Source organism: Bacillus rossius (assembly GCF_032445375.1).
Source record: "Bacillus rossius redtenbacheri isolate Brsri chromosome 9 unlocalized genomic scaffold, Brsri_v3 Brsri_v3_scf9_2, whole genome shotgun sequence".
NCBI classification, from domain to species: Eukaryota; Metazoa; Arthropoda; class Insecta; order Phasmatodea; family Bacillidae; genus Bacillus; species Bacillus rossius.
In genome coordinates, this window is record NW_026962013.1 from 3,722,015 (window position 1) to 3,738,543 (window position 16,529).

The window sequence follows — 16,529 nt, forward strand, 5'->3', positions numbered from 1 at the left end:
AACGTCTTATAAATAGAAGAACGCCGGCTGCACGCACAAAAAAAAGCATGACTCATTGTCACGTTTCGCCTGAGCCGAGCGTGCAAGAACCGGCCAACCACCGTGCGAGAAAATCTTCTATAATATCAAACAGGTTAAGGCGGGCTTTTTAAATTTTTATATTTATTTGTCCAATTTCATTTCAAATTAACAATTTATTGACATTGATTTGATTTCAGTTAATTTCTATAACTAATTGTTCGTGATTATATTTAAACAAATGATGTAAATTAAATTTGCAAAAACTGTAAAACATGTTTGAAAATTAAAAAGTATGTAAATTTTTATTAATGTTTTGTTATGACGTTATCACGTAAAATTATCGTCCGTAAACCAACTTTACAGACAACCCCCTTTATTTGCTTGGCAAATCTATTCATTATATTTAATACATTTTCACTCAATGAGCCGCTCCTGGAATCGGAAAGCTTCGTCACTGAGAGAGTTCGCCTTCCACTTGCAAAATCATAACTGTTAAACGGGAATGATGGATGGCATTCCACGGACCCTCCTGGGAATCCTACAGAAATTTATACCTGTTTCACTAAATTCGGTTGCTCAGTATAATCAAAAATATAATTCTTTAAATTCTACTATCTTGCATGACCATCAAAAACCAATATTCATGTGACACCATTATTTTATCGAACGAACCTCAAAGTAAAATTCCAAGACTGATTTAAGCTGTAACTGAAATAATAATACTAACAAAGACTATGGGGTACATCCATTGGTGGGGTATTAGTATAATGGAGGAGCCAAAGCTCACCACACACCTTCAACAGTTGCATGTGTTCTTTGCCTCGTCATTCGACTTACGTCTAAATAAATCGAAGATCTTCCAGTTTTCACGTGAATCACTATGGTTTGGGCACGATTGAGCCTAACCTAGTTTCTTTTATTCCGGTGTTCATCTAATTTCAATAATCATTTAATGACGCTGGCGACCCTACAAACACCCAAAACTAGGCTACAAACAGGAGGGAGAGGCGGATGCACTCACAATGGCCAGCTGGTCGTCGAACTGGCGGCAGAAGATCACGTGCGGACCGTAGAAGAACGACTAGGCTACAAACAGGAGGGAGGGGCGGATGCACTCACAATGGCCAGCTGGTCGTCGAACTGGCGGCAGAAGATCACGTGCGGACCGTAGAAAAACGACTAGGCTACAAACAGGAGGGAGGGGCGGATGCACTCACAATGGCCAGCTGGTCGTCGAACTGGCGGCAGAAGATCACGTGCGGATAGTAGAAGAACGACTAGGCTACAAACAGGAGGGAGGGGCGGATGCACTCACAATGGCCAGCTGGTCGTCGAACTGGCGGCAGAAGATCACGTGCGGACCGTAGAAGAACGACTAGGCTACAAACAGGAGGGAGGGGCGGATGCACTCTTAATGGCCAGCTGGTCGTCGAACTGGCGGCAGAAGATCACGTGCGGATAGTAGAAGAACGACTAGGCTACAAACAGGAGGGAGGGGCGGATGCACTCACAATGGCCAGCTGGTCGTCGAACTGGCGGCAGAAGATCACGTGCGGACCGTAGAAGAACGACTAGGCTACAAACAGGAGGGAGGGGCGGATGCACTCTTAATGGCCAGCTGGTCGTCAAACTGGCGGCAGAAGATCACGTGCGGATAGTAGAAGAACGACTAGGCTACAAACAGGAGGAAGGGGCGGATGCACTCACAATGGCCAGCTGGTCGTCGAACTGGCGGCAGAAGATCACGTGCGGATAGTAGAAGAACGACTAGGCTACAAACAGGAGGGAGGGGCGGATGCACTCACAATGGCCAGCTGGTCGTCAAACTGGCGGCAGAAGATCACGTGCGGATAGTAGAAGAACGACTAGGCTACAAACAGGAGGAAGGGGCGGATGCACTCACAATGGCCAGCTGGTCGTCAAACTGGCGGCAGAAGATCACGTGCGGATAGTAGAAGAACGACTAGGCTACAAACAGGAGGAAGGGGCGGATGCACTCACAATGGCCAGCTGGTCGTCGAACTGGCGGCAGAAGATCACGTGCGGACCATAGAAGAACGACTAGGCTACAAACAGGAGGGAGGGGCGAATGCACTCACAATGGCCAGCTGGTCGTCAAACTGGCGGCAGAAGATCACGTGCGGATAGTAGAAGAACGACTAGGCTACAAACAGGAGGAAGGGGCGGATGCACTCACAATGGCCAGCTGGTCGTCAAACTGGCGGCAGAAGATCACGTGCGGACCGTAGAAGAACAACTAGGCTACAAACAGGAGGGAGGGGCGGATGCACTCACAATGGCCAGCTGGTCGTCGAACTGGAGGCAGAAGATCACGTGCGGATAGTAGAAGAACGACTAGGCTACAAACAGGAGGAAGGGGCGGATGCATTCACAATGGCCAGCTGGTCGTCGAACTGGCGGCAGAAGATCATGTGCGGACCATAGAAGAACGACTAGGCTACAAACAGGAGGGAGGGGCAGATGCACTCACAATGGCCAGCTGGTCGTCAAACTGGCGGCAGAAGATCACGTGCGGATAGTAGAAGAACGACTAGGCTACAAACAGGAGGAAGGGGCGGATGCACTCACAATGGCCAGCTGGTCGTCGAACTGGCGGCAGAAGATCACGTGCGGACCATAGAAGAACGACTAGGCTACAAACAGGAGGGAGGGGCGAATGCACTCACAATGACCAGCTGGTCGTCAAACTGGCGGCAGAAGATCACGTGCGGATAGTAGAAGAACGACTAGGCTACAAACAGGAGGAAGGGGCGGATGCACTCACAATGGCCAGCTGGTCGTCAAACTGGCGGCAGAAGATCACGTGCGGATAGTAGAAGAACAACTAGGCTACAAACAGGAGGGAGGGGCGGATGCACTCACAATGGCCAGCTGGTCGTCGAACTGGAGGCAGAAGATCACGTGCGGATAGTAGAAGAACGACTAGGCTACAAACAGGAGGAAGGGGCGGATGCATTCACAATGGCCAGCTGGTCGTCGAACTGGCGGCAGAAGATCATGTGCGGACCATAGAAGAACGACTAGGCTACAAACAGGAGGGAGGGGCGGATGCACTCACAATGGCCAGCTGGTCGTCGAACTGGCGGCAGAAGATCACGTGCGGACCGTAGAAGAAGGACTCCTCAATGCTGTGCGTCAGCAGGCTCTCCTCCCAGGGCAGCTCGAACAAGTGCGACGTGAAGGTCTTGTTCTGGAACTCCTGTGGCTGCCGAATGACCAGCTGGTCGAACAGGCCACCCCCGTCCTCGCTGGAGCGTTCCCGGGGCGCCTCAGGGTCCGCTGCACCTAATCCGGACTGTGGGCTCCGGCCCTGGTCTCCCTGCTGCCTGCAACACGTCCACGCCTCTGCCTGACTGCTGAACATCTGACTCCCAAGCCAGTACTGCCGTTGCTAGAGACCGGGAAAATTCGCGGATTCATTTCGTGATAGGCTGAAATTCAAACATGTGTATAATTCTGCTGGTTCTGCTATTGGCTCGCAGTTTAACTGGAGCTCTCTGGGCCAATGAGAGACTATCGACCAAAGAAGCGTTGAATCACAAGCTACCCAGTGGAGACGACTCACAATTTAGTAACCAATGAACACGCGTGTTTACTTGAGATGTGCAGAGGATAATGGAGGCTATCCTAGAGGCCATTGAATCCGCGAATTTTTCTGGTCCCTAGCCACTGCTATCGTGATTATCACGATACGCCACGAGCAGAAAAAAGTGTCCTCAGAGCGATCTTGAGAAATTAAATCTTGAAAGTGTGCAACTGGATTCCTTCTCAGGGGCATAGCCAGGGGGGGGGGTTAGGGGTTCAACCCCCCCCCCCTTAGCCCCAAATATTTAATTAATTTCTTATTTATCACTCAAACAAATTTCATATTAAATTAATAAAATTTTTACCACTACAATATTTAAATTTAAGAACTGAAAACTGCTAACATAGCACTATTTTACACCTTAAAATCCAAATTTTCTCGGGGGAGGACCCCCGGACCCACCGCTTTAATACGGGGGGGGGGGGGGGCGGACCATGCTTCTTAACACCCCCCATACACAAATTCTGGCTACGCCACTGTTCCTTCTACAACATCCTTCCTAGTAACCGGCGTGACCGTGCTCATTCCCAGTTACTCCTCCCATCCTATGACACAAGCTTCGTGATGAAAGCCAATGGCCTCAACTAGGCAACACCCCGAGGACATGTCAATATGGTCTCATTAGATTCATAAAGGGAAAACTTTAGTCATTTTCTTCACAAAAACACAATTTCAAATCCACTATTTTTTTTTAAGAATGCATTGCATTGATTTCTATGACCAAACACATAAGCTATGAATTGTGCTGTACAAATAAAATAAAAGTTTTTTTCATGATTATTAGTTAATTTTGAAACAGCTCTGTAAATTTAAGCACAAATACAAAAAAAAAGCACAACCCATTCATTATTTACTACAGCTGATGTTTAAATGTCGTTTCCAGGGACGTCGGAACAGGGGGGGCAGCAGGGGCGAGTCGCCCCCGTGCTGTTATGCATGTGGGGGGGGGGGCGAGAGTAGCATTTCGCCCCCCTCCTTTCCCCAGAATAAATGTTTGGTCCTAGTAGTATCTTTCTCAAACAGTAGTTACAAACGTTGCATTGGTGATCACATTGATTAGAAAATCAAATTTTTGATTGTAAATTTACTGTAAAATGATTGCAAATTCAGAGATGGTATTTTATTTAAATTGTACTACATATACTGTCAGAGTAGTATTTCATACATACTACGTCATCAAATTCTTGGAATGGTATATTTAATATTTTGGTTCGGAAACTCATTTAATAGTACAATTTTGCATCTAAAATTCCAAATTTTTCCAGGGGAGGGCCCCCAGACCCCCTGCTCTAGGACTGAGGTAAGTGTGATACATCTTTTCGCCCCCCCCCCCCCCACTCATGAAAACGTTCCGACGTCCCTGATCGTTTCATATTAAATTCATGATAGCATATAGAATCTTCAATGGCAGTGACTATAGTGTAGCCCATACTAATAACAGGGCAGTAATAGAAAGAAGTGCATGGTCATCATAAGTTATATAATTAAAAATACCCCAGGGTTCTCGGCATGCGAATCTTAAGTGATCCAGCCAGGTGGTAGCAGCCACTAATATACAGACTCATCGAGTGTGATTGCTGGGATTCTAAACCGTTATCGTAAAAAAAACACGCAATGGAGATACACTTTTTGGTATCTTACAAGGTTCATAAAAGATTAAGCTTAGTAATTGTAATAATGGGTGCCATTTTAGCTCTGGTGATGTCTAGATGGTATTGAACTTCTTGTCGTATTTTCTGAATCATGTCCACAGCTACAATTGCATTTGCTGCAGCGACTCTCTCTCTCTTTTAAGGTGCTGGATGTTCGTTATCTTCTCAGCGAACACAACTGTTTCTATCGTACACGCACAGAAACGAGTGAAGTTTTCGTGTGACATCGTGTTACCACGAGACACATGATGCCGCTGTGGAGCTGCGAGGCTGCACTGTCCACTCCACTTCAGCGCGAGGTAGCGCGTGGCAGGATGTGAAGGCCCGGTTTGTGTTATAGCATGCCTAATTGAAACTGGTTGGCTGAGCGCAATGGAAGTGGTGATGTTCGCATCCATGGAAGGAAGAAAAAAAAAGAACTCTAGATGACAAAGATTTTAAATCGGTGGCTAATCTGATTGTAATTTAGATCTTATGAACAATATTATCAAATAATTATATAAAATAACCACATGCAGTATTAATGGTCCTTTTGATAAAAAAAAAACACCAGTTTTCTAGGGTGGTTACAAGAAAAAGTTTCCAAAAACAGTGCTAATGATGAAATGAGTTCGACCCTCTCAAACGGGGTCAGGTGGTGAGTTGGAACCCTCGCCCAGAAGACAACTCACACGTCGGCCGGCCCGAGCTTCAGCAACATGCCTTCGACGGCCGCCATGGACACGTTGTAGAACTCCTTCACGCCGAACGTCTCGAAGAAGTACTTGACGGGGGTCATGCTGTAGCAGGACGCGAGAGACGTCCTGGGGTAGTACAGGATGAAGGCCAGGCACATCTCCTGCTTGGTGGAGTAGCCTCCCTGTGGGCAACAACCTGGCTCACGGTCTCGCCTTTCTGTGTGCAGCAACTGTTTATAGCATGAGGGGCATGTGTCGTTTTGCTTAATGGCGTTTTGCCTAATTTTAGGCAAAACGCGGTTTAGGCAAAACACCGTTAGGCAAAACGCCGCTAGGTTAGGTTAGGCAAAACGCCATTAGGCAATTCGCCGTTAGGGAATTCGCCGTTAGGCAAAACGCTTTTTCCCTTTTAGGCAAAACGCATTTAGGCAATTCGCCGTTAGGCAAGACGAGGTTTTGTCTTCATAGTATCATTTTAGGCAAAAAAAACGCCGTTAGGCAAAACACCGGTTGGCAAATCGGAGTTAGGCAAACCGGAGTTAGGCAAAACGCCGTCAGGCAGAACTCCGTTAGGGAAAATGCCGTTAGGCAAATCGCCTTTTGGCAAATCGCCTTTAGGCAAATAGCCGTTAGGCAATTCGACGGAGCAGAGGTACGCACAGAAGGCGGGGCAGAGCTACGCACAGGAGGAGCAGAGGTACGCACGAAGGTGGGGCGGGTCCGGTCGACGGTGTGGTAGCTGCACTCGGTGACCAGCTCGTCGCCGGGCAGCAGCTGCACCTCGCGCCCCAGCAGGCGGCTCTGCTGGTAGTTGTAGTCGTAGTGGCCGTCCTGCGCCACCACCCCCACCTCCTGGCCGTCGCGCAGGTGTCGCACCCGCATGCGGCGGCCCGCCAGGTGCGAGTGCAGCAGCACCGACACCAGGCGCACCCCCGTCTGCGGCAGCATCTGCGCACCACCACCCAGCACTGTCGGCACTCTCGGCACCAGGCCCCGCGGTGGTCTACCACTAACACGTGGGCATGAGTAGCACCAGGCCCTGCAGTGGTCTACCGCTAGCAACACGTGGACATGAGTAGCACCAGGCCCTGCAGTGGTCTACCACTAACACGTGGACATGAGTAGCACCAGGCCCTGCAGTGGTCTACCACCAACAACACGTGGACATGAGTAGCACCAGGCCCTGCAGTGGTCTACCACCAACAACACGTGGGCATGAGTAGCACCAGGCCCTGCAGTGGTCTACCGCTAGCAACACGTGGACATGAGTAGCACCAGGCCCTGCAGTGGTCTACCACTAACACGTGGGCATGAGTAGCACCAGGCCCTGCAGTGGTCTACCACCAACAACACGTGGACATGAGTAGCACCAGGCCCTGCAGTGGTCTACCACCAACAACACGTGGAGATGAGTAGCACCAGGCCCTGCAGTGGTCTACCACCAACACGTGGACATGAGTAGCACCAGGCCCTGCAGTGGTCTACCACTAACACGTGGACATGAGTAGCACCAGGCCCTGCAGTGGTCTACCACTAACACGTGGACATGAGTAGCACCAGGCCCTGCAGTGGTCTACCGCTAGCAACACGTGGACATGAGTAGCACCAGGCCCTGCAGTGGTCTACCACTAACACGTGGACATGAGTAGCACCAGGCCCTGCAGTGGTCTACCACCAACAACACGTGGGCATGAGTAGCACCAGGCCCTGCAGTGGTCTACCACTAACACGTGGACATGAGTAGCACCAGGCCCTATAGTGGTCTACCACCAACAACACGTGGGCATGAGTAGCACCAGGCCCTATAGTGGTCTACCACCAACAACATGTGGGCATGAGTAGCACAAGGCCCTGCAGTGGTCTACCACTAGCAACACGTGGACATGAGTAGCACCAAGCCCTGCAGTGGTCTACCACTAACACGTGGACATGAGTAGCACCAGGCCCTGCAGTGGTCTACCACTAGCAGCACGTGGGCATGAGTAGCACCAGGCCCTGCAGTGGTCTACCACTAACAACACGTGGGCATGGGCAATACTTCAGAATGTGGTAGTCTCGTAGTGGGGGAGAGTAGTGAGGTGCTGTGGCGGAGCAGTTACCCTCTGGGTGCACTGGGAGTTGCAGTAGCCGGCGGTGCGGTACTCGGGCTGTCTCGGCGGCACGACGTGCAGGGGGCTGACGGCGACCCCCGTGGCCAGCATCCCGCCGTCGTACTGGCGCAGGTCCGCCGTGTAGAACACGCGCAGCCCGGAGCTGTCCTTGGCTGCAACACGCGCCTCGCTGCAGCTCCCCGCCAACCACACAGCGGCCCCCACCAACACACAGCATCCCCCCCCACTACCACCCAGCAGTCCCCCACCACCACACAGCACCCCCCATAACCACACAGCCGCCCCCCACCACCACCACACAGCAGCCCCCACCACCACACAGCCGCCCCCCACTACCACCCAGCATTCCTTACCACCACACATCAGCCCCCCACTACCACACATCAGCCCCCCACAACCACCACACAGCAGCTCCCCGCCAACCACACAGCGGCCCCCCACCACCACCACACAGCAGCCCCCACCACCACACAGCCGCCCCCCACTACCACCCAGCAGTCCCCCACCACTACACATCAGCCCCCCACCACCACACATCAGCCCCCCACCACCACCACCACACAGCAGCTCCCCGCCAACCACACAGCCGCCCCCCACTACCACCCAGCAGTCCCCCACCACCACACAGCACCCCCCACCACCACACAGCCGCCCCCCACCACCACCACACAGCAGCCCCCACCACCACACAGCCGCCCCCCACTACCACCCAGCAGTCCCCCACCACCACACATCAGCCCCCCACCACCACACATCAGCCCCCCACAACCACACAGCCGCCGCACCACCACCACACAGCAGCTCCCCGCCAACCACACAGCGCCCCCCCACCACCACACAGCAGCCCCCACCACCACATAGCACCCCCACCACCACACAGCACCCCCCACCACCACACAGCGCCTTGCCACGTGCCACTAGCAGGGGCCTAACTACAAGGGGCAGTGGTTCTGGGGCTGCTAATCTGACCAGAGTCACTATACATTACTATAGACGTGTTGGAGGGCTGATGAATCTAATCAGATACACGCACATCTTCAAATATTTAAAACTGGTATTTTACACGTGATATTCAACATGCGATGTACCCATTATAAATGAAAAGACTGAAAATAAATTATCTACCATATAAGTAAAATAAAAAATTAAAAAATATTGTTTTGGTGGAATTAGTACGTGGTGACGATATGACCTGGTGGGAAACTAGTCTGGTTACGTTCAAGGGCGCCCATATGATAATTTGTAGGGGGGGGCCAGACTTAGGGGTATGAAGTATTTTTAATATTTTGGAAGACTAACTGCGGCCTGTTACTAGCCATAAAATAGTTCCAGTTCTGACCCTGTTAAAATTTTTTGTCCTGTTACTAAAATAATAGACCACAGTACTCATTCGCCATAAAAAAAGCTTTATTGGCTACTTTATTAATTAAATAATAACTATTTTATTGTAACAAGTGAATTTTTAGCAACACAAATGCAGGAATACAGTCCTTATATTTTTGCAGCGTCTCGGGAACACGAATATCAAGAATACAGTCCTTCAACTCATTGCTCTCTTTACCCCTAAATAAATGTCGCGTACAAATTAAATTAAAATAATTATAAAGATTAAACGTGTTGGTCAAAAGATTTAACTTTGGGAGAGAAACGATTTAAATATGTTATCACAGTAGGAAAATAGTTGTTTTTAAATGTAACGCCTGAACTATGCTTATAATTATAGTCAATTTTTTTTCAACTGTTGTTTACCTTTACCACGGCGATATTGTATCACACAAAATATTCCCTCGTTCACAGTTAAATGAATATTAGTATGTTTTGATATAAATCATAATTGCTTATCATTTAGAATTAGCACAGATGGATTCAGTAGTCGAGGACTATAAGTTTATTTAGTGATAGTAAAGCTTCAAATTACAAATGTGAAATCTGTTTACAATATTCAAATAAGATATAAGTTACTAAAAAAGGAATTGTTTCAAATCATGTAACTTCAAACTCAATTTAATATTATCAGCTCAGATCATGTTATCAATGAGTGCCTTTAAACAGTGCTTACGGCTATTTTTGCTCAATGGTGTCAGCAAATTGGACCACTGGATATGAACTACACTTAAGGGACAAGGTAAATTCTCAAAAGTAAATTGCAAAGTTAAGTTATTAATCAAACAGCAACTTCTAATTCCATCTGATCAGACACAAAATCAACATTATAGTTAGAACAAATTAAAATTTAGTTCATACCAAAAATTATTCACAATAAAATTAAATTGAAGATGAACTTCTGGAAAATTAGTGTGATCTCAGATTATATGAAAATAAATTGATTTAGGTACTTGATAATCGATAGTTCAAGGGACTCCCGAAAATTGTTCAAATGCTATTCAATACGACGGCAACCAACCTCCGTCAGTACATGCGAAAGTATGACGACACAGATGACCCCTGGCTCTGAAACAGAGCTGTGCGTGGTCCGGGAAATATGGCTGCTCACTGCCGCTGCTTCCTTCCTCGCAGTGGGAAAGGTCTTGTTCGGTACGCACCAATGGTCGATTTCGAAGTTCTGTGTGAAACACAGCGCCCTCAACTGCTTCTATATCGCCACTGTCGGTCAATCGTTGGCCTTCCTTCCTTCCGGCTGGAGCGGTTTTGATATGAACTTGCAGAAATTATTCTCCTCAGCTCGATTCTCTTTAGCCAAAAATGTTGATCGCTGGCATTACAGCACGTTGAACAGCGTCAGGAATCAGTCTTGCAGGCTGTAAACTTAGTTGACTGGTTTCATTCGTTTCCGTCGTGAAAATTTGATAGTTCGTTTCAAAGCAAGCAATAGATCGTGAAGTAACCCTATCGTGGTTGCAGTTTATCGCCTACGATGATTAAAATTTGATGTCACAATAATTTAATTCATTAATACTACTTCTGCCACATAGCTTTATTAGTAAAAACTTGAATGTCAGTCGAAACTATAATAAAATCGTGCAAAATTGTTATGTCGTGGATAATCAAAAGTAGGTAATAACGATGTCTCTTCAAAACCGTGGTAGAACGAATACTCCTTTTTTCTAAAGAATGTACTTTTCCTTTGCTATTTAAACGACTTTCAGATGTCAAAACACAAAACATAAGCTGAATGTCCTAGCTATCGCTATTCGCTGGATATGCTAGCCAATCATTAACTTTCTTACAAGTTCATCTTCTTATAATAATTAAATTTATTGTTCAACACATGAATGTCAATGGGTTATTTATAAAATATGAACATTTTATGAAACAAGCAAAGATAAAAAAGAGGAATTTCATATCAGTGTCTAAACACAATCATAGAGGATTAACCTAATTTAAGTTAACAGAATTGTTAAGTATGAATAAAGTATAAGAATTTAAATTTCAGTATCTTATGCTTCTCTACCTTCATAATTTAATACAGAAAACAAATTAAAAATGCACACATCACACAATTTTTCACTAGTATTGACATAAAAAGCAAATTTTAAGATAAATTAATATGCATAAGTTTGATTACGGATTTGACTATAATATTTATCTGAAAAAGCAAACTGTAAATTTATTTTCTTTTTGCCGAACAAGTCAAGCACTTTGTCCTCGAAACCAGGGTTTTTCACTCTTTTCCTGTGGACACTTAGAAGGCACAAGCTGGACAGACGGTCCTCGCCAGTAGTACTTCTCAGCCACGTCTTCACTTTACGCAGTGTGCTGAAAGAACGCTCTATTGTGCAAGTTGTGGGGGTATGGTTTGGTAGAATATAAGCAGTCTCCTTAGGTACTGATGGGTAAAACATTGTTTCTGAAAGTATATCATGGAGCTTTGTTTTTTCCAAACATTCCGTATTCGTCCAGACGTCATACCATACTCTGGCTTCTGCTTCCAAGTTGTCGATTTGATAAAACTTTTGCAAACTTTTTATGTTTCTCATGAAATCTTTCGTCTCCTTTTTCATCAAATGTAGTTGAAGAATTCCACCTTTGAGAGGTATGCCTTTATCTCTTTCAAATCTTGTAGTAAGAGACATAATTATAGAATCCATGTACGGATTGTAAATTGCAACTTTGAAATAGTCTTCAGGTGATGAGCACTGGACATTCACGTTACATCTGTGGGTCTGTCTTCCAGCCAATATTGGGATTTTTATATCTATGTCAAGCTCATTACAGTCTTCTTTTACTGCCTCGAAAATGGTTTTGAATTCGTCATTGCTTTCTCTCTGCTTTTGAAATTTTTCTAGCAGGTCAGTATTGATGTATCTGTCACCACACAAAAGTTAACATGATGCAGTGCGTGGTGCAGCTGTGGTTAGTGGCTGTGAGGTCACTTTATATCACTCGTGCAATGAGGCAAGTTATGGAATGTTAAAAAAATAATAAATAAGGGGAACGCAGGGGAGGGCAGAGGGCGGACGGCAGTCATTGTTTTTACTATTTAATATTATATATATTCCGTTCAATAAATTATAACATGTATCTTCAGGGGGTGGGGTGTTTAAAATTTTATGAAGATAACGTTTTTACGAATGCAATCCAAGCGACCGTGAGCGTACGTAAAATCGGGATTCCAGTGTGAATTGCTTCCGAGTCTACTGAAGGTAGCGGAATCCTTATCCTTTTAAACACTTTTGAAGGAAAAAATAAAGTTTTCCTCTAAGTTCAAAATTCCAACATAAATTTTACGTTGTAAACTTTTCTGAACAATAATTCTTATTTGAGTAACTTTAATGGTGTAAGCTTACCTTAAAAATTATTGTGAATATTCTGAGCGGATGTGATGAATGAGGAAAACTAAGAAGCACTACATAATAACAATGGTTTTTATCTTTACACTTTTCACTTATTTATTTACAATTAAGTTATTTATACTGACTGAATACACTAAACTAAATCTAGACCAGATGCATAAAACTGTAGATCTAAAGACTATTGAAAAATCTCTGTTTTGAGATGTTATTTGTGAACATACACATTATTATGACGAAAAAGTAGCAAAACATTTCGCCGTCTGCAAGCACATGTCAATTGTCACGTCGTCTAACTCTGACTGGTCTAAATCTGTTGTGTTGTGTTATCGAGTGAGCTTGGGCAGGATTACGAAGGGGAATGACTCGCCACGGGCGTTGCGCTTGAACAGCGTTTTCTCCCTGTACACAACACCTTATATCGCAGCAGCAGAAACTAATGCTTGAACTAACAAAAAATGAAGTAGACATGTAAAAAACGATATAAAATAATAGATTCGTGTTGAACCACTTCTACATAATACCGAATTTAAATAATTTTCTTTAAAGTAAAACACCTGACTACACTATATATTTTTTCCTTCCCTGAAAGCTAGGGGGGGGCCACGGCCCCCCCCTGCCCCCGGGTATGGGCGCCCTTGGTTACGTTCCTGGTCACAAACACAAGTGTACACAGAATTTCATATCTTGTAAGAGTAAGAGAGAAAAGGGAAGGGGGGGGGGGCGATGGGAGGTGTGACCACTTTTGTTTGGTGTTTGCTTTCAAATTATTTCCCTTTGTTTGTGGGAATTATATATGTATTTTTTTTTTAGGATTTCGGGGTAGGGACATTTATCCCCCATCTTATTCCCCTTGCATACGCCCCTGGCCATGAGCGAACCTTCTAGCCCCGGGGCGACGGAAGACTGCCATACTGGAAAACTACCATAATGACAGTATTCCGCCTGGCCTCTTCGAAAACGTTAAACTGCGATAATTTCAAAGGGCGAGGCGGAATTCTGCCATATTTTCTTATACTCTCCATGGAATGAGTATAGCTGCTTTTCTCTCGAAGTAGTGTGAAGAATTCTTCGCTAGGTAGCGCTGTAAACCCCATAGTTGTTTCTTAAATGGGTTATAGGTAGTAGCACTGTATACTTATAACTACGATCTGTAAAAAAATTATATGATAGTTTTCCATTATGGCACATTTCCTCCTGTTTTGACGGGGGTCGACGGAAGACTGCCATACTGGAAGACTGCCATACTGGAAGACTACCATGATGGAAGACCGCCATACTGGAAGACTACCATAATCGAAGAATTCCGCCGGGGGGCGACGGAAAAGTGCCATAATGTAAAACTATCATAAGTCAAAACGCGACTATACAGTCCTAATACTCGTACGACATGATTAAATTATGTCTATTATCTTAGAAATAATTTGTATAAATAAGTAGCATACAAAGTCTTGTGATTCTAATTCATGTTTTAACTCCCAGTCACTAGTTGAAATTAAATGCAATCTAGTGACCGAAAATCACAATTACCTGACAACCGACGGTTAAGTAAGTAAAATATTGCATGATTTATATAATATGTTTGATATTCCACGACAGATTATCACCATCAGGTGTATAGTCTTCTATAGTACTGAGGTGGCAATTCAATTGAGTTTATTTTACTTACTTAAGCATGAATTATTTCACAAAAAAAATGTTTACGTTACTACATCTTTAATAATACCCATATTATGTTTCTGATGGGCTGTTGGGGTTTACTTTTCGTGGGCTGACTTCACTACAACCTTACTTATTAATGGCTGTGGTGTTGTTTTTGTCATCTCGGGGCTGTTACAGGAAGAATTTAATTTCATAACGAAATTATTATATCTACTTAAGTAGTTGAACTGAAGGAAAGGTTCTAATAATAATTTAAAACAACAAAATTGTAAGAAAAGTGAAATCTCTTGTTATAGAATATTTTTATGTACAAAAAATATTTTTTTGGACGAAAATTAACATACCTACACAACCATTAAATGAACTTTTGATACTGTAACAGTTAAAACATAATACATGTTTTATACTATTAAACGTAGAAATATTACACATCCAAAATAAAAACACCGAATTCCAATTTTGTTACAATTAAAATTACAAATAATTAAATTGCGATGTGCACAAATATTAAATAAAAACTTTCTGTATTTGTGTACTCAAAGAAGTTCATGTTTAATAATCCCGATGATATAATTTAGTTTCTGAGGGTTTCATTGTATAAAATAAAACATTTATGCTCCTGCTTAACCTTGATGTAAGCTATTACCAAGAATTCTGTACTCAGGAGTACTGCAAGTTCCAATAAAATATAGTTGTATTCAAATAATGTGAATATTTCTCAATAAGTAAGCAAATCTCACAAAACTAGTGTCATCTAAATTCTTAGTCTTCATAAGCTGATCGATTTAAGGTCAGTACTATCATTACCTGAAATTCCGGCGATGTCAGTATGAAATGTATCTTTTAATTTGACATCTCCAACACTATAATTGATTTATTACTTAATTTAAGGTTTTGAAAATGCCTATTAGCAAACAGTTGTTTGATTAGCTTTCCAGTATTAGCTGAGCATATTATGCACGGTAAAAAAAACCCAGCCAAAAGTGAAATAAGAAGGTTAACTTTTCTGTGGTTTTAAAACCAAATAAATAAAATGTTATACAATATATTTTTGCTTGTAAGCACACACATATTTTAACTAAACACACTTTTTTAATATCTAAAATTTATTTCAAAATAACTTTACCATCGGCAGTGCAAGCTGTTTACATAATTTTTTTTACTATTCTATAGTTCTATATAATTATTGTACAGCGGTACTATAAGTTTGTTTGCAGAAAATCAAGTAAAAAATTGCCAGAATAGTTATACAAATAATTTTTCACTGTTATGATATTACACAATTCATGCTGAACGAAGAACATAAGAATACATAAATTGGTTCGTTACCGAGGTTAGATATTACTGCACGTACTGCACGTGTTAATGACACACAAAACTACAGTAAAATCGTGGAATAACATCATGCCAGTGTTAAGAAGACTGCAGATAGTCGCTCTACCACTCTGGTTCTGGGGTAGAGCGCCTGCCTTGTGACTTGTAGGACCCGGGTTCGCGCCCCGGCTCCTCCAAGGCGGATTGCCCAGACAAAATGGAGGCATTTTCTCTGGTAGGAATACAATCCCTTGTAACAAGTCAGGCTACCAAAGGAACAGAAAAAAACCTTCCAGGTGGCTTCCAAATGGGGAGCCCGTTTCTTTTCTTGGGCTCCCCATGCGGTGGCCATTCCGGGGGTTTCTCCGGGGGAACGGAGTTTTGCAAAAAAATTTTTTTTGTAGTTTTGTATTTATTTTTTAGTAACTGTAGCATTATCATTCCAACATGTTATAAATAAAACTCAAACAAACATTTGTGTTCAACCATTTATCGGTATATATTTTCTTGAAGTATTATTGACAGTTAAATTTTAGTCACAAACTATTGACCAATACCTCTGTTATGTGTAGTATTTGATACGTTTTTGACAAAAAAAAATATTTATAGGCAAATTAATTTTATTCCTAAAATATTATTTCTGAAAAACTACGTAGTTCTCAATCAGGAAGATCGTCTTTAACACACACAGTATTATGTGTATGTGTATATATATATGTATGTTTTAATATCTT

General features: G+C 43.9%; 1 protein-coding gene across 1 annotated transcript in view; it reads right to left on the reverse strand.

Annotated features, from left to right (window-relative positions):
- Positions 1–1,107: 1,107 nt before the first annotated feature.
- LOC134543231 (MOXD1 homolog 1-like) overlaps positions 1,108–16,529 on the reverse strand; it is a 45,909-nt gene continuing 30,487 nt past the window's right edge. Inside the window, exons 7-11 of the mRNA XM_063388134.1 lie at positions 8,057–8,220; positions 6,642–6,905; positions 5,952–6,139; positions 3,101–3,368; positions 1,108–1,161 (exon numbers count right to left, since the gene is read on the reverse strand). Coding sequence (XP_063244204.1) covers positions 1,108–1,161; positions 3,101–3,368; positions 5,952–6,139; positions 6,642–6,905; positions 8,057–8,220 — 938 coding nt within the window. The remainder of the gene's footprint in view (positions 1,162–3,100; positions 3,369–5,951; positions 6,140–6,641; positions 6,906–8,056; positions 8,221–16,529) is intronic.